The 18,927-nt window shown below is 44.1% G+C and overlaps 1 protein-coding gene and 1 long non-coding RNA gene across 3 annotated transcripts in view; one reads left to right on the forward strand and one right to left on the reverse strand.

The window, feature by feature from the left end:
- The window catches only part of MTX2 (metaxin 2), a 30,223-nt gene extending 17,532 nt beyond the window's left edge, over positions 1-12,691 (reverse strand). The window contains exon 1 of the mRNA XM_015868438.2: positions 12,475-12,691. Coding sequence (XP_015723924.1) covers positions 12,475-12,514 — 40 coding nt within the window. The 5' untranslated portion in view covers positions 12,515-12,691. The remainder of the gene's footprint in view (positions 1-12,474) is intronic.
- LOC107316667 lies at positions 6-12,124 on the forward strand. 2 transcript variants are annotated; one of them, XR_004307869.1, is made up of 4 exons: positions 6-9,331; positions 9,683-9,735; positions 10,776-10,914; positions 11,108-12,124. It is a non-coding gene; the product is annotated as an uncharacterized LOC107316667 (long non-coding RNA). The 2 variants fall into 2 exon arrangements; XR_001556504.2 differs by having other exon boundaries at positions 6-9,735.
- Positions 12,692-18,927: the final 6,236 nt, after the last annotated feature.

Consider the following 18,927-nt stretch of genomic DNA (forward strand, 5'->3'; position numbering starts at 1 on the left):
TGCGGAAAGAAGAGGAATTAATTAGGCAAGCCAAACAACAACGTGCTGCAGACACTAACAGAACACAAACGTTACCTAGAGCAGAACTAAGACTGCAAAGACGCTGATGCGAGATGTGACCTGCCCTGAGATGTCCCCCTCCCACTCTCTTCTGCTTGTAGGGGCACAACGCAGGGCAGAAAATTAAGCCTCAAAACCAAATGTTGCAGACAAAGCTAAAAACCAACCTATGTTGCAGAATGGCATTGCAGTTATCACACAGCAGAAGCAGCTGGATATCCTCTGCCATAAGGCATCCTTGTATACATTCTTGCAACCCCAGCCACTCGAGCAATTATTTGTTAATGTACAAAACAATGAATTCTGGAAATAACAGAAGAAAACACACACACAGAGAAGCAAGAACCTCAAAACTAGACGTGAAGAATGCTCTGGGGACATGGAATAGCTTTGTGCCTGACTGGTCTGATGCCGTACCCAGAGAACTAGGTGTGAGGGCACAAGATGAACCCCATGAAGACCTGGGCTGCCTTTTGCTTTAAATTACATACTGGCCAGCCCAGACACAGCAATGGCACTATCAGTCACAAAGCAAAGAAACAGAAGGCAGTGACAGCTTCCAACTGAAAACCATTGCAGTTCATCATATACCATATGAATTTATGGGAAGGCAAAATAATAAACAGTTAATGAGCATCAATTACATTAGCATTAGGATGGGTCACTGTGTTGTTTTGTACCCATTACATTTGTTAAACTCATTGTAGAAATGAATTTTCAGATACTAATTCAAAGTTAGATTCTGTCCCAACTAGCTATATTGAATTTTAGCCCCACAAAGATTACTTTTTAAAGCAATGAAGTGTATAAAAAGCTACGTGTGCTTCAAACAGAATTGTGCCAGGGGCTCCAGTAAGATCGTTATTTGTATCTTGGTCCTCAAACTCCAGTACTGAAGATACAGTAACTGATATGGAATCACACAGAGCTGGAAAGCTTGTATCACTACGCAGTTCTGCAAAGGTCATTACCTTTAACATGAAGGCAGAGAGCCTACCAAAGCTACACTAGCAGGGGCATGAGAAAGCAACTATTCACCCCTACTTGTCAGAAAGAAATGTTCTATGTTTTATTGTAGCAGTTATTGGTTTTACACCCCTCCATTAAAGTTTTGCCCTGAAGTAAAAATTCTTGAGTTGGAAGTACATTTAGCCATTGGAATAAAGAGACTAGGCATCATCTGCAGTACTACAACCTTAAGTGTTTAAAATAATTTACCTAAAATACATTTCTTCAGTTCCACTCAAGTCTTGCAAGAACAAATGTAATGAGGAAATTAAGAAAGCCAGTGCTGTACTTTAGCCAACTTACAGCACTGACCTCCGAGACACTTAGAGAAGTAAGCCACAAAGGCACGCTGCTCTTGTATGTGGCAACACCCCACTGTGCCAGCAAAGAGAGAGCATCCTTTTTCCATGCCCAAAATGGTACTGAGAACTTCAAACTGCATGTGCCCATTTCTACTGCTAAATTTTGCGCGACCATTTTTAGGTTGCCATGTCAGATTCCCATCCAGTTCTTGGATTCCGTCCCACAGTGGAAGAACAGGCACGTGGCTGACACGTCTCAGGCCCACAAAAACTAAATGAACTTTTATTTCTCCAGCAAGAGAGCTGAGTCTGTTTCAAGAAGTTCAAACACTGATTCCAGTCTGATCTTGGCATTAAGCTACAGGCGGCCCTCGAAACAAATCACAGCTTCTTGGCACACTCAATCCAACCAGACACCACTGCAAAAACATTCTACATCTGTGGTACAAACCAAAACACAAGCAGAATGTTTTTGCAACCTGCTGCCCTTTATCTGCTTAGAATTTCCTTCCACATTCTACTGATCAAATACAGATTTTCACAAGCTGTATTTGCTGAGGATGTGACCCTAATTCAGTCACTCATTATATGAAGATTTTATCAGCAATGTTAGTGTATACAGAGCACACGCCAAGCTAAAGGGAAGGAAAGCACAAGTACAGTTTTATACCTTTGCACCCACTCATCTAGCACACAGTTTTGCACTAAAATTTGTCTTTTGGCATATGAAGGAAATAAGAACAAACAGTCACATAAAAATCTCAGCCTCGCTTATCAGGAGATCTGAACTCCAAAATGCAGCAGTTGTGTGTGAAAGAAAGCACAGCAGCCTTGCACTCAGCATCTGCCAGGCTCCACATGGAGGTCGCAGCTCTGAGCACGTGCGTGTGGACAAGGCGGACACATGCTCAGAGGCCTGGAACCAAAGCCTTCAGTTCTTCATGTCCAGGCTCATGAGGAATGAGATAAATTCAGAGACCAGCCCCACAAGTGCCCTCACTTAGTTGCCAGGCCAAAATCTGCAACTCGGAGAGGCCAGAACCTGCTGGGGACAGAGGAAGATGTCACTGAGGGGACACCACAAGACTCAGCAAGAGAAGAAAAGGAGTAATGTGTACGGCAATGACTCCTGCTTTATGAATGTAGGTGAAGACATAATTTGCAGAATAATAGGCACTAATATTACACGCTGCTTCAGTTCTGTCATACTTCCAATCCATCAAGTTGATTAATGCTATAATAACTCCTCACAAACTTATCATTTGTGCACTAATGAAGTCAAATCCAGTTTATCCTCTGGCAACTATAATCTTCTGGTCACTAGATGTTAGTTTCCCAGCTAAGTAAAGCTCTCCAAAGGCTACTGGAACAGAAGGAGAAAAAGACAAAACTGGGAAGAGAAAGAAAATTAACAAATGCTGTGTCAACTCAGTTTCAGTAGCTTTCAACACAGAACCACATTTATGTGTTAGATCCCACGCAACACACACTTTTATCATTAACTGCTCACAGGATAAAGTAACTGCCTGGAAGAACACCTTCCAGGAATTGCTTCTCTTCGTAACTTATGAATAAGTAACCATTAGGTTCTTCCTTCTGCCTCCAGAACCAGCAGAACCACGACTGTGTGGCGCCCAATGGGTCTGCCTCCCAGGCACACAATCTTTATTGAAGATTGCTTTCTCACCTTACTGACATTTTTCCCATGCTTCAGGAATTCAAACATTTAATCTTTCATATGGATTGTCTGCTGTTTTTCAGGACATATGACTGTTGCCTTCCCCTGTTTCTCTCCTTCTGTACTGCTTGTTTTTAAGCCAGTTACAGGAAACTGGCATCTATGGGATCAGTTCTCCCTGTTACGTACATCCAGAACAAGCACCAAATTCAATAGTTACTGGCAAGTGAGAACTAACAGCACATGAACGCAGAAAGCATCACCACATAAGCCAGGTTACAGGTGCAAAGAATTCAGCACCATAGAGGAGTCAAACAGCAAGGGGACCACCTACAGAAAAATCTTCTTTGGTTTTGTAAATCACTAAAAATAGATGAAAATTTCCCTAAGCTCAATGTATTTGTTAGTCAAAGTGTTCTGCTTATTAACAGTTTAGCATAAAAATATAGAATACAAAGCACTACCAGGATACTTCGGTGTCAAATTAGACTTAGAGGGAAACTCTGAGAACTGGTGTGTTGCATGTTCCCAGTGGAGTTGTAATTACTCAGGTTTGCAGCTATCTATTAAAAGAGCTCGCTGCCTCATCTGTCACATAAGAGAATGAATTACTGAATGTATCATTCTGCTCACACAAAAAGCTTCCAAAGCACAGAATGAGACATGACAGTCACATAAAACTCGTTGCCACTAGAAAAGAATAGCATCAGGTGCAGTTTTCAGGTTTTGGAGTGAAATGTTTTACTTGAGCTATACCATGGTTGGAGATTAAATCCAATTAATATCTTGACTTCAACATTTCCAGATGTTACAGAGTTGTCATTTCAATAATAAGAGTTTGTCAATCTAAATACTTTTGAGACAGCAAGAGGGACAAATGCATTTAAGCCATGGGAAGAGATCCTTGAGAGCACTGGACTTCACTACCAGCAGGAGATGAGCAGCACACCCAAGGCTCACATATCTCAGCTCCAACTAGTGCTCTCAGAACATGACAGGACAGGATGTACTTCTCTAGGGTACCTGCACACAGTTAATTTCAAGGTCCAAAAATGAAAGGCTGTAAGAAATTCCCTCAGCAAAGTCTGTGATGAGGAAGGCATCACTTCCCAACACTCTGCAGCACTTCAGTCCCACCAGCTCCTTGTCCAGGCTGTTCCAACATCTTATTAGAGTACCAAATTAGGTCTCAACTCCTACATTCTAATAGCTGGGAAACTTCATCCCATGTCAGTGCTGCCTGGACGGATGGGGGAACAGCCATTTTCATCCACTTTCCCCAAGCAGCTTCACAATGATGAAAGAGTTGAAATGAAATGAATGGCTTACAATTATACCTTTAATCCTGTTACTTAAAAAATAAGACTGACTGTGGAAATAAGAAGACACAAAACACTTTGCATGTTAAATTGTGAAATATGCTAAACAAGCACATAACATTTTCAGAAGCCTGGCATGAATCGCCAGTTTCGACCATCACAGTACACGACGTGGTTTGCAGCATGAGCTCATTTAACACATGTCCACAAGCCGCTCCTTCCCGAGTCTTGGGCACAGACATGAGAAAGCTCCAGATGCAGGCATCTAAGTGCTCCCTCCTACAAGGGAAATGAAGTTATTATCAGGTGAAAGAGTTCTGCAGGACCATGCTCAACTTGAAATTAAGCTGTTCCCAGCAATTAGCACAACCATAGAATTTGGGTGGAGTGGGAATGTGTTCAGAAGGCAATGCAGACATAAGTGATTTTCAGCTATAAAGCCAAAATATGCCTAATCAGAGTCAAGGCTAAGGAACTAACACCAAATGTTACTAGTCTGCAGATTATCTGTCAAGCACTGAAACTACATAAAGTAAATGAGACAATCTCTGCCTCGAGTATCCTGTAAACTAAAATCTCCTGAGTTCTCAGTGTGCCAGTAATTTATCCCTCAACACCTTCTTTCTGCTTCCGTCAATCATGCACCCAAATGACCAGCACCCTCTTTCATGCAGACCTCTGTATGAAATTATGCAAGTGAAACCAGGCCTGGGACAGAGCCATTGCCTGCAACTGTAAGCAGGAGTTTACAGACTGTGCAGAAAAAAAAAAGCAGCTTCTCTGAAGTCGCCAGATTTGCATGGATCATTTCCCTTTCTGTTATATTCTTAAGCACTTTGATATTAAACTTGCATAAAAAGAAGGAAAGCGAAAACATCTGTATTTACCAGTTTGGTTCACATAGCATTAAAGGCCTGTTAAAACAGCCAAGAGGCAAAATACTCTCTACTAAAACCTAAAAAAGTTAGCATTAATTTTAATCGCCGTATTCCAATATTACAGCTGGAGAAATTAACTTACGCATTATTTCCACACTGTTTCCTTTAGCCTCTCCCTAGGTACAGATTTGATTAAATTATAATGAGATACCTCAAAACTGTTTTCTCACAAGAGTAAACACTACAAAGAAATCGAGTCCTACATCTGGCTGCATCCACATCCAACATCATTATTTACAAGTCTCCAAGCACCACGGAGCAAACATCGCAACAACCATTGGGAAGGCATTCCTTGCCTGGCTTCCCAGGGCTGCTGCTCTGGGAGCTGTGCTCAACCCAAAGGAACCACACCGCAAGCTAACCCATGGACACCAGGAGGAAAAAGGATCATTAATAGTCTGATGTTGAGATGCATCAAAAAGAAGTAGGCCATCACTTTCTTCCCTTTTCACAATGCAAATGGTCACGCTTGCAGGGAACAATATATTGTTTTAAAAGAAAAGGCCAGGAACTGATGCATTCCTAAATCTCTGCTACAGGAATGAAGCATAGAAATACATTTTGATTGGTCTGGTCCTGCAAACTGACAAGGGCCAAGAAGAAATGAGAGCATCAGCAGCTCCCTGGCATTGCTGACAGAGAACCAAGGAGTGTTCCACAGTGCCCTGCCAAATGAAAGCCCACTTTCACACAAGTTAAACAGGCCACATTAAATCATGTATCAAATAATTACATCATTTGCTTAAATCTATCCCGGACCTCCTTCTCAGAGATATTACAATCCAGGTAAATCATAGCTGCTCAGTAATTATTGATCAAGCAGACATGCCAATGTGAAGACTCAATCTGAGCAGCAGTTCCCAAACTCAAGTTTCCTGCAGCAGAACACTAAAAAAGGTTGATCATGACATGACTGCAGCAGCCATCTAGGATGAGACAATCTGCTCCTTAACCCTCCAAGAAAGCTATTAATGGCGTGGATTGAAGCATCTGTCCAACTCCATTACTTTGAGCTGAGTGCCCAGAGCACAGACTGTGCTGTGGCCCCCGGGTACTCGGCATGCTCCCTGCAAGGAGGTGGCCTGGCAACTCCACGCTTGCAGAGAGGCCACTGAAACCCAGCAGAGTCAAAATCATAAATACAAGCTGCTCCTAAATCAACATTTGGGCTCCTTCAGAAAAGCACAGAGTGCCAACTAATGATCTCAATAGATTTATTTCTCAAGTCTCGACAAGCTGGAGCTATTTTACTTATTCCTGATATTCAGCATAAATGCTCCATCTCAAAGAAACTCCGTAATTCTTCGTTATAGCTTTTTATAGATCTCTAAATCAATCTCTTCCCTTTGCGTTACTCAAGTCCTTTGCCCTTGCCTGAAGACATAAAGCTCCATGCAGAGGAGCTGCCCTGAAGAGGAGGACAGATGTCTGACGCTCATGAATGTCCTAAGTGCCCTACTGGACTATGACAATTCTTAGCCATGCTGACTACGTTTTTATACTTTAAACTGGCCTTTTGGGAAGCTGTTTTAGATCGAGAGCTCCCCATCCGAACAATCCAAACTCCTCCATTCCTACAGATGACTGGCAGACAGACCGAAAGCCACTTCTGCAAAGTGCCCCTGGGAGCTCCCTGCTTCACTCCCAGTACCTTTACTCTGACTCAAACCAGGGATCCCACTCTTGTGTCCCACTAGATCAGCCCTCAATATCCCTGATCTTCTCCAAATGCTTCCCCCCATGCATTCTTTCTGTTCAACCAGACCCAGCCCTGTGGCCTCTCACTATGGCTGCCCTTCATTCCCACTCTCCTATCTCACCCAAGGAGCTGAGGGCAGCACTACCAGGAGGCATGAGGTGATGACAGCAGTGCTGAGAGCCTGGACCTCAGGTAGAGGCAAGAAGAGCAGAGATCTGAGGCAGGAGAGCTGCAAGGGGCAGTAATGCAGGCAGGTCTGGCAGTGGTGCAGCCAGCCAAGCGCTGCCACTGTTAAGGGGAAGACACTGGTGCCTCTGCTGCTGCTGTAGGGCTCACGGTCTCCAGGTCAGCCCCCAAAAGAGACAATGGTATTTGCAAAGCAAATGGGACAAAATCAAAGTAAGCATTCCTTTTCATTTACTAATTTTCTTGTCATACTTCTAGAGCAATCCTGTTTCCTGTCATGAGAAAATAAGAAGATACTACTTAGCAGAAAACATCTAATAGTAAAATCCTGATTAGAGGAAGACTGCTTTGTCTTAATGGAGCCAGAAACAACTGTAGAGGGATATTCTATTATAAACTGTAATTATATCACTTCATAAATACAAGAAGTAGCTAACTCAGAATGAAATACGTACAGTACTGTAATTATTACAAAATAAAGTTATTCCTCCTCTGGCCCAGCAAAAGATTAGACAGGCAATCCCTTCAAAGGACTGATTCAAATCAAGCTACAAAACATACGTGCCTGAGCAAACTGGCAGGAGCCACCTAAGAGACTTGCTCGTGGCAAAAGAACAGGACTTAAAGGGATCCCTTACATTGGATTACCTCCCGCTCCAAACAGGGAACTATTTTTTCACTGTATACAAGCACGAACTGTTCACATTCATACATGCACATTCTAATGTACAAAACGGACACCCAGCTTACATTCCATGCCTCCATGTGCAGGAGCAATGAAGGCAGTCAGTTTTCACTCTAGATGTTTTCTCTAAGCCAAACTGCAGCTTGTCTTAATACATAAAACATGCACATAAGAGATTTACTTTTGCTCTGGCATGTTACGCTGCAGGTAGACTCACTGAGAATGTAAAATATCTAAAGGCAGAAGGGCATCTGTTTTTCAAACTGCATTCATTTCCCTCAGCACTAAAACTGGCCAAAGGCCTTTAGACATAACTCAGCTGCGGTAAACAGAAGATCAAAGGACAAACAAGGATATTCTTTTCTCTCATTTTGATTGCTGGTCTGAACCTAATGTGTGGGGAATAGAATGCTAAGCATACTGAGTAATTCAGTGATCAATTGAAAAACATTTCAACAATCTTTTCTAGGCCATTTGAGCAGCCAACTTCTCTAAACTACCACTGTCAGAGTTTAATATTCTGAACCACTTGAAAGCTGGCACTCTAATTCTTCTTGTAGCATAAATACCCATTTCCTACCCTGTTAAAATGTGATTGATGCTAAGCTACTCTAAACAAATTCCCTACCATACATCCAATTAATACTTGAACAGTTCAGAAATTGCTTATTCAAAATGTGGTGTAACATGCTTGCAATTCATGGAACTACACAAGTATTTATGATTCCCCGAGATACAGCATCATTCTCTATATATTTCTGAACAAGTGAAATGTTAAAACATCACTAGAGCAAGCATCTGACTCCACATAAGAGATATCGTTGTCAGTGTGCAGTGGATCACTATGGCATGACAGCAGCAGGTTGTGCTCAGCACCTTGAGATGCACACACGTTGCACAGAGACTGCTGAGCCTCTGCATATGTGCAAGCAAGCTGAGCCAGTAAGGACCACAGAGAGGATGAGCTGGAGGTGCTGGAGCTGGTTGTCCAGAGCAGTCGCCAGCTGGGTTCTGAGCATCCCCAGGGATGGAGATTCCAAAACTGCTCTGAGCAACCTGTACCATGTTAAATCATAGTTCTGAGGGGGATTTTTGTGTTTTTTTCCCCCCTCAATCACTCTTACCATTCCACTCACGCATAACAAAGCACAGTATTCACAGCCACAGGTAAGAGAAGGCTGTTAGAACAGCCATTGTTAAGTATGTTTTTCCTTTCAGATACACCATTTTTCAACCTCAAAAATACTTTTGAGACATTTAAACCTTCCCAGTATCAGAATAACATATTCCCTGTGTCTGTGCAACCTACAAGTGGGGGGTATTGGCCAAGAACCTGGATAACTTCTAGAAAAATTTTCCAATATGAACAAATTGAGCAATTTTTCCTTTATTTAATTTCAGTCTTGGAGTGATACATAGTACAGAAGAGCTAGAAGGCCATGACCCGCCAGCAAAGGTATTTATTATTTTCAAGTCAGATAACTGCTTTTGACACTGATCTGCTTTTGGAAAGCAAAGGCAAGGTCATAATTTTGTTTTTAAAACGATTCAGTGGTGTAGCAGAAATGCTGAAGTCAGGGCTTGAACCACTGGTTTGAGCATTTGGTAGAAAGGCAGGGCCAACACAGGGGAGCTCAGGTGTAAGCAATGCCCCTGAGTAACTGAAAGGGGGGCAGCCAGGACCCACCCCTTCCCAGACCTCATTTAAGGGTTGGCAGTGGAAGCAAGGATTTCTTGCTGGAGATCCCTGCCTACCTGTGGCTTTCCAAAGTTAAGTATTTTTATTTCTTTGTTTTTATGTTCACAGTTGCTGCATTTGAGCTTGTTCCAAGGATTCAAATTGCAAGCACTGATAATCAGGTAAGACACCAAATAAGCAGTGAAAATAATCTCCTGCCCCTGAAAACCTAAAACCAGGTACTCAAAATAGAATGACCTTGGATCTACTTGTACTTTCCAAAGTAGTATGGCCTACTTGAACCTTTGGGGGAAATTACTGGAGGCCAGGGGATTGGTACTCCCTCATGGTAATTGGTATATGGCCTACAGATATTGTAGTTGACATTCTAATTTCCATTGCTAAGGGGACCTTAATCACGTCCCTGTGGCAAGTCAGCCCCCCCTCACTCCTCTGCTACCCAACATAGTTATACAGCCTCGGATATCAGGCCAAAGGGCCTAATACAGACAGCCAGGACATGCCCTAGTGCAAGCTGAAGTATTGACCCAGAACAGGAACACGGCCTGTGTCTTGATGTAGAGGGCAGACCTACCCTTTCTGGTACCTCTGAAACATCAATACTACTCCCTGTGAGTCTCTTTGGGTTCACATGATCACTGGGAGGAGCAACATGACATCAAGATGCTCCAGTGTCACTGTAAGATCAGCATGATGCCCAGTGGTGGACTATATGGGGCTGATGAAATGTGAGCTGGTCCAAGCAACCGTGTGCCTCCTGGAGAAACCACTGAGTACTGGCCCACAAAGGAACGTGACGATTGGTTTGTGATACAAGTTCAACTGTCTTGTATTTTATTGGTTGACACTCCAACAGGTAAACTGTACAAAGTGTTGATGTGTACTTTATCACCATAATGGAAAGGGCTTACCTTTAATCTGCTCAATCATTGGTTCACACCATGAAGGGGTGGAGTGTAGCAGAAATGCAAGTCACAGCCTGAAGCAGTGATTGAGCACCTGGTGGGAAGGCAGGGCCAACCCAGGGGAGCTCAGTTGTATGCAATGCCCCTGAGTGACTGGAAGGTGTGCAGCCAGGATCCACCCCTTCCCAGACCTCATTTAAGGGTTGGCAGTGGAGGCAAGGGTATCTTGCTGGAGATCCCTGTCTACTTGAGGCTTTCCAAGGGTAAGCAGGCTGTTTTTGTTTTTGTGTCCACAGCTGCTGCATTTGGGTTTATCCTCAGTGGCTGCAGCCCAGGGCTTTGCCACCCTACTATTACTGCTGTGCTTTCCATCACATTATAGTGTTACAAGTGGACAGGTCTACAACGAGGATTGGTACTGTACCTTCAGTCATGGTAAGTTACTGCACATCCAGCAGTAGATCAATAAAATAAGCACTGAGCACTTTTGCTGTGCAGGAACATTGGCAGCAATTTTGTATTAAATACCTGCATGTTATATTAAAAAAAAAATAATAATAATAAACTAGCATTGCTTAACCTGTAACTTACAGGACAAAAATGAGGCTCTATGCTTATTAAATTTCAGGAAGGTCCTGAAGCATAGAAACACTTCTGATGCTCTCATCATCCCATATTCATCGTATAACTGTCATCACAAGAGCCTGAGGCTACTGAAAGCAACCAACCCAACGGAGAGGCAAGAATCTGTTCAGAAACAGAGGAACAACTCGGAATGAGAAAGGAAGGAGCCAGGCACTGCAGTATTTCTTGCTTATAGTTTCAAATACGCATATGTATGTGCAATACAGTGTTTGTAATTCCAGTAAGGAACAAGTATTTGGTTTAAGATACTCAAAAAGGGCCACAGAGCAGAGAAACACAGTAGAATCGACTCCTACTCACATTTGTGATTATACTTGTGTTTCACAATGTAAGTGAATGAAAAGCACTAAGGAGATCATGTTAAGTAAATGGCATGGAGTGATGCTGACAGACCATAATCCCCATGTCCTGAGGAATTGGGGTGCCTGGCCTTTAGAATGTAGGTGCTGCTGGAGCTAACACCATGAATCAACAAGTCCCAGCCCAAGAGCCAGGCACAACTTTAAGGATGCCTGTGGGTCCCTGTTGCATACCCAAATTTGAGGTTCTTTGTTTACCACACCAGCAACAGGCAAGCATGCTCTGAAAAACAAACCAGGACTCCTACATCAGGGCCTCTGCAGACCCAGCTCTCGGGACAAATGCTGGCTTCTTCCCCAACGGCCTGGCAGGAATGGCAGTGCTATTTCCTTGCAGTGTTTGCCCCTTGTGGGCTCACATAGCAGGGTGAAATGTGATCAACACACTGACTTTATGTGCAATGTACTGAGCGTGTTTTGAGCTGTACAGCCAGAAACTCTCTGAGGTGCACATTTGTTCCTTGAGAGCACTTCTGTTACAAAGTGTGACAGTTATGCACGTTGCCGCTATTTAGGACAAGGCCCGTGTTTGGTGCATGCGGCCCAGTTATGGCGAATCGTAAGAACAAATCATGCATCGTTACACTTCTCAGCTTCATAACAGCAGCACCATAAACACGGCGCTTGCAAAGGAACGTTATTCAATGGAAATGAAGGCGCTGCGTGGCACAGCTGGGAGCCTTGGGCTCGTTAAATGAGCAGAGGCCGTGCTGCCCGCAGCTGTGCGCTCCGCCATTGCAGCGGGAGCCCGGCGAGGTGCCGCAGCGGCTGTACCGCGTACAGAGCGCGGCTGTGCACGGCCGGGCCTGCCGCAATCAGCCCCTGCAGGGCAAAGCGGCCGGTTCTCCTCAGGGCCCTGCCGCGCTTCGGAGAGGTCACGCAGGCTCCGGCCGCCACAAGGGCACTGGGCCCGCAGTGCACACGATCGCCAGCGGCCACCCCGGCCCGACGCCCGCCCCACCGGCCGCCCGTTCGCCCGCCCGCCCCTCACCGGCCAGTTGGTTCATGAAGGCCTCCGCCACCAGCGACATGCTGCGCAGGGCGAGCCCCGCCGGGACGAGGGCACAGCCAGGAACTGGGGCCGCAACGCACGGCCGCGCATCCGGGTACGCCCCGCCGCCATGCACGGCACCGCCTCCAACGGCCGTTACTCTTGAGGGCGGGGTTTGCGGCCCGGCGGTGTGAGGAGAGGAGCGGAGAGGAGGAGTTGCCTCCAAGAGGGTTCAAATCCTCGGTAAATGTACCCATAGAGAAATGCAGGCTGAGCATACAGTGCAGCTCCAGCGCGGGGACCTGCTGTGTGGAGCGCGTAGTGCGCGATGTGAGGGAGAGATTCGTCTGGAAACGATGCGCTGCAAAGCTGTACGTGCAGCGTTAGAGTTAAATGCAAATGCGGACATTGCCAAATGTGTAAGTGCGCTGTGAAGCCAAACAGCTTTAATTCCGGCCATTAGGATCCTGTTCTGCTTACTGCTCCTTAGTTCCACACTGCAAGTGACTATCCCCCATCTCCTGTGAGAGCTGCTGCACAGGCTGCGGCCTGTCTGCAGCCCTGGGTCAGCCACACAGGACTCCAGACTTCATAGAAGAGCTACGTAACACAAAGGACATCTTTGTGTATAAGCTTTCCATGACAATTACTACTACCAACAAAAGCAACTTCTCTGGGCTCCATATACACCAAATCTGCAGAACTTTTCCTTAAAGCTTTTAATAGGTAGAGGATAGAAAGACAGGATTGTGAGCAACCCACTGTTTGGGGAATTACATCTTGATCTCCTTAGTTAATCCAGATTGAGGAAAAGTCCCTTTGAATTCGCACCCAATTGAAATGTTATCTGAGATAAAGCTGCTTGTTTAGCCATGGTGTAATAATTCTCTTTCTTTGCCTGGAAATATAATCAAAAGAAAAGTGAAAACAAAACTACAATGTGACAAATGGTAGCAGGAAACACTGGCCAACATCATGATGGATGAGAATATTTATCATAATTCTGAGTATTGTGATGGATTCTTGGGCTGATTTAGCCACATCTCTATCCAGTAAACAGTAGTAAAGCCTTTGCTCGGGGAGCGATGACATTTGTTATTTAACTCATGACAGATGCCAAATCCTTCAGCAATATAAACATGGCTGACATCTGAAATACTGCAGACACTTCAGCTTCATTCAAGGAGAAAAATGAAATAAGTGCACGTGGAAGGATAATTGCAGATGTTTTGCAGCTTTTTCTTGGTGATATATTATGTGTATGCAGCCTTGATTACAGTCCTATAGAGAGGAGTCAAGGCAAGGGTACCCTGGACCAGTAGAGCAACATAAAAGGACTTTTAAAAGCCCTCTGGATCCAACAAAAACCCCAGTCATGGGTAGTCTCTACTACTGAGGGAAAGTTGGCTTATCTAGCTTGTTCCACATGACATGTAGAGGTAATAGATGAGGAGCTGAAAGGTGTCATTTCAGCCTGTTTTACCTTTTTTTTACCTTTTATGTCAAGTCAAGGCAACTCAATCCCTTTTCAGTTCCTCTGGCATTTACACTGTATGAAGCTTCAACACATGAGGACTTAATCCCAGTAGTTCTCTGAAGATAACAGAAACACCTAAACGTGGTTTAGTCTGAAAGCAGAAAAATGTTCAACCTCTAACTGCCTGAACTAACTGCAGATTAGAACAAGAACAAAGATACTAGATATGGCTGTGTGTCTGTGGAATATGTACCAACTGGATCATTCATTTATCGACCTTTAGAGAAATGATCAGCATGTGCAGGCAAGGTGGCATTAAATTAACTGAATTTGACAGGAGATGATTTCCTACAATTACAGGTGCTTTTCCTATGGATCATACCAGCTATCTCCTTTTCAACATGTGAATGCTTCCTGAAGTGTCTTGCGGATGATAACTAAAGGGAATCAGTTAAGGGTATAGCTGCTTTTCCTTCATCACAAGTTGAGATTCCATGATACAAACTTCGTGTTTTGAGGTGTACACCTTGGCTTTTATGTCTTAGCCCTAATTCTGTGACATAAAGGCTATCTAAAGTTCAGGAAAATTCCATAACATTGCATTATGAATGCACTACGTAGATTGTTGTAAATGTTCCTGTCTCCAAAATGCAGCAAGACAAAGATGATCAGGCTCCCTGCTCTGGGACTGGAGTTCAGGAATTGCTCCTGCTGAGCCCGGCTTCCTTCACAGCCATCGTGCAGATCATTTCTTCAGCTGGCCACGCAATTCACGTGCTTCCTTCTATAATGCTTCATACCACGGAAAGCTTCCCACCTTTCACAAACTGCAAAGGCAGAACAGCAGATCCCAAGGTGGAAGTATGTCAGATTTCAGTATTGAGAGAAGGACACACTTCAAGTTAGAATTTCAAGGGAAACCAAAAGGCAGAATTGAACAATCTGCAGAGCTTTGTATTTCAGAATGACAGCTGGAGTACTGCTGCAGAAATGCTAAATCATGGCTTGAACTAGTGATTGAGCACCTGGTGGGAAGGCAGGCCAACCTAATGGAGCTCAGGTGCATGCAATGCCCATGAGTGACCAAGAGGGGTGCAGCCAGGGTCTACCCCATCCCAGACCTCAGTTAAGGATTAGCATTGGAAGCAAGCAGGATTTTGTTGGAGGTCCCCGTGTATCTATGAGTCTTCCAAAGGTAAGCAGACTGTTTTTCCTTTGTTTTTGCATCTGCAGCTGCTCTGTTTGGGCTCGTTCTCATTTGCCTTACCCTGGGTTTGTGCTACTCCACTGTTACTGCTGTACTTTTGATTGTGTTCTGACATTATTGCGTTATGAGTAGATGTAGCAGAACCACTACCCATAAATGGGGGTGTTGCCTTACGAAGGCATGCCCAGAGATAAAGTACAGTCTTCATATGGTTATATACACCTCTCCATGTAGGCTGCCTTTAGCAGGTGAGACTTTAATCCCTGTGGCTAATTTGTCCACCAGGGAAATGGAACTGTCATATATGTGTATATGTGTATATGTTCAATTTTAAATTGATTAGAATTTGAGAAAGGACTTATCCATCCCTAAAAAAAAAAATAAAATAAAAATCTAATTATCTGGATAACTTGTAACATGCACATTCAATTTGTATCACTTTTATCTTCCGTTTTGTTGTTCAATAAAGTGCACAGTGTCACAGTGAGTAGCACATACTACCAGCTGCAGTAGAAATCGCTTGTGAATTGCTTGGAGTTGTTACTGATATTGTTGCATGAGGAATTTGGAGATGATAGTAAAAGGCTTCTGGCTTTTTGTAGTAAGCTGCTTAGTTTTTAACATGGCTGCTCTCATTAGTGTGCCATGTGAGGTGTTACTGTCACCTGTGTGGTAGGATTTAAGATTGAGCAAGCACCTGTTAAGGGTAGGAATATCAGTTTCTCTGGACCTGAGTTCTGCTGTGTTTCGTGTGCAGTTCCCAAGTTGATGGAACACATTTTAGGCTAAATCTAATCTAGGCTTTGAAGGCTCTGAGGCAATCTAGGCTCTAGTTTCACTGAAGGAATTTTGTTGGTGTTTGGCATACAATAGCAGTCTTGAGGTGGTAGTGTAAGCTGTTCTGTATTACAGCGTGACCTTTCTTCATCCCAGGATGCTTGATGGAGCATTTCAGAGCACTTTCTCTGCCCAAACTGCTGCTCTCCATTTCCATGGAGCAGGTTTCTAACAATTCCTGCCTTTCCAAATCACAGGAGGAGTGCTGACAGTTGTGCATTCAATTAGGAATGGTTCTTTTGGAAAGATAACTGTGCAGAAATTTCACTGGTGAGTGGAATCTCTGATCAGGCTGTTTGTGTGGTATTGCTGGTGCTTGAGAATAGGCCAAGTGGTAGCGAGCGATTCCTCTCGTTTACAGGAAGCAAACCAACTGGCACAGCAATGCCTTCTCCTTGCCTGGCCCACTGCCATGTTGCCCCTGTGGTGTAACGTAGGGCATCCTGGGGGTTGCTCTGAATTATGCTTGCTGTCAGTGTCTTTAAAAAGCTATTACGGCTGCTGGGGATCTCTGCAATGAAGGAGGATTTGAGCGTGTCCTTCCCTGCCAATACACTGAGTGCCAGGCAACAGCAGGAGGGTGTTTCTAGCATGACTTGGTGCCAGAGGTGATCTGTGTGCTAAGCAGCCTGGCAGAGCGCACGGAGCAGCAGAAACAGATGGATCCAGATTAACGTGATCAAATAGATCTCACGGGGTATTTAGTATGTTTGTCATGCGAGTGTTTGCCTGTCAGCTGTTTCACATAATACACTGTTTTTCCATGTGAGGAATGGTGCCAAAATCTCCCAAGTATCAGGTAAGTTATGAGATTTTCAGTCCCACCAAATCCAGTGGGCTTAGTGAGATACTGCTCTGCGAGAGACCAGAGTCAAAGCTGAGGTCTAACTTCCCGTTCCACAACTCTTGCGCGTGTCCTTGGGATCTTGACATGTGTGCCTTGTGGGAGCAGCTAGGACTCGGTCAGTAGTATAGGTGTTTCTGTGTAAGTTCAGGTGTATTTTATAGTAGATTACGTGCTATGAATATTAAGTACATGATGATGAGAGTATTCCTGTGTTTTCATTGCCAGGCAGGTGTGTGTTTTGGTCTAATGGTCTAATAGTTGTGTAAACAGTGTAAGGCATAATTTCTATGAATGTGCTTCTATGAAAATGCAGTAGTCAGAGTTGAACACAACCACTTTGCACTTGTTAAGTTACTGTGTACTTAACTGATAAATCAACAAATGCTGATGCGTTTCCAACAACCCACATGAGCATAAAAAGTTTTCATAGTTTTAAGAGGTACAAGAATAGTGTTTCTGAAAGCAAGGAGGGGATCTCAGACTGAGTATGAAAGCAATTTGGTGAATCATTTTCGTCTTGCTTTCTCACCTCCTTTCCTTTTTATTCAGCAGGGTCAGATATTCAGGGGTGCTAAGTCTCTTTTAGCACGTCTGTCATCCTCACAGCTGCACTGAGCAAGCATCAAAGCCAGTGTGCAGAGATTCTTACTTCACTCTTTACTTACTGGAGGCATCATCAGCCCCCAGGCTCCTGCACATTTCTGTCATTCATGGCAGCTGCTGAGGAGACTTTCCTCATGCTCTGAAACATCCAAACCTCCCCTGGACTTCCCCTGGTTTCCCTGTGTGTTCTCTCAAGGCCATGACTGTCTTTTTCCACCTTCCCTACTGTGCTGACCTTTTGGCTCCGTTGGGTCCAACCTGTAGTAACAGACTGATTCCGTACTTATCCATCTTTTCTGAATTCCTAATTGAAGAGACAAATATTGATTCATTTACTTTTTTGTTGTTGTTTATTAGTTTAATTTGACGCACGGATCACGGTTGTGTTGCCTAAACTGCAGGAATGTCAAAGCAGCAATCACAGCTCCAACCGGCACTAGTGATTGCTCTAAATGTTCGTCCCGATGTTTGTGTAGCTCACACGGCTGCTAAATCCTGAATCATCTTGCTAATGAAAGTCAGAATAATTGCTCACAGTTTGACTGCAGGCACAGGTTAGGCAAGTCTTCTCAAACTCTGGAGATGGTATCTGTAAAATTAAGGAGCTGCGGCTGAGCTCAGTTTCTGGACAAGTGTGGTAAATACTGAGGGGGTTTATTAATTCATCAGAGCTCCCTGTAAGATGGTCAGAATCCTTCTCTGGAGGCCAGCATAGAAAGAATTAACTTTCTTCTTCCTGTAGAAACGATCACAACTGCCTACCCTGTATGGAGGGAAGAGGCAGCTGTAATGAATTATTTATCCATAGTGCACTATAAGGGATGTGCTGTGATTAATTGTAGAGCTGGGCAGGAAATGGTTTCCTTGTCCCAAAAGATTTTTTAGATTAAAAATGTGCTGCTATTCCACACCGGGATAAAACAAAACCCTCTGTAATACTTTTAGAAGACCAAAATAACGCACAAAATCAGTCTAATATGTACGACTCTTGCAAAACAAGAGCCCAGTAGAAGTTTTTCACGGCTGAGAAGGAAGTTTGCTGCAGAATTCCTGAGGGCTGACCCACTGCATAGCACCAAGCTGCAAGCAGGAGCTGTCCTGGCTGAGAGCTTGGTGCTGACCAGCACACTGGTGTGAGCTCAGAAGTGCCACTAATCCCATGTGTGTGCCCCAGCGGCTGTACCAGGGTAGGGCTTATGGCTACTCTTGTGGAGGCACCGTGAATCTCACTGCAGCAGAAGAGCTGTGACTGGCTCTGCCCAAATGCTTGGTCCTTAGAGCAGCAATCTGTTGTTTGGATGGACCTTTCTGTTGTTACAGAGAAAAGCTACAGAGCTGAGTCATCTTCTATAAACCTGTTTGCCTCCAGATGTGAAATCTCCTTTTCTAAAAAAGCTCACGGGGAAGTGAGGTTTTTATTCTTGTGATTCATTCCCCCATGTGCTTCATAAATAAGAGGATTTTCTCATGATTGTTTCCAGC

The sequence above is a fragment of the Coturnix japonica genome, chromosome 7, assembly GCF_001577835.2.
Source record: "Coturnix japonica isolate 7356 chromosome 7, Coturnix japonica 2.1, whole genome shotgun sequence".
In the NCBI taxonomy this organism is placed as follows: Eukaryota; Metazoa; Chordata; class Aves; order Galliformes; family Phasianidae; genus Coturnix; species Coturnix japonica.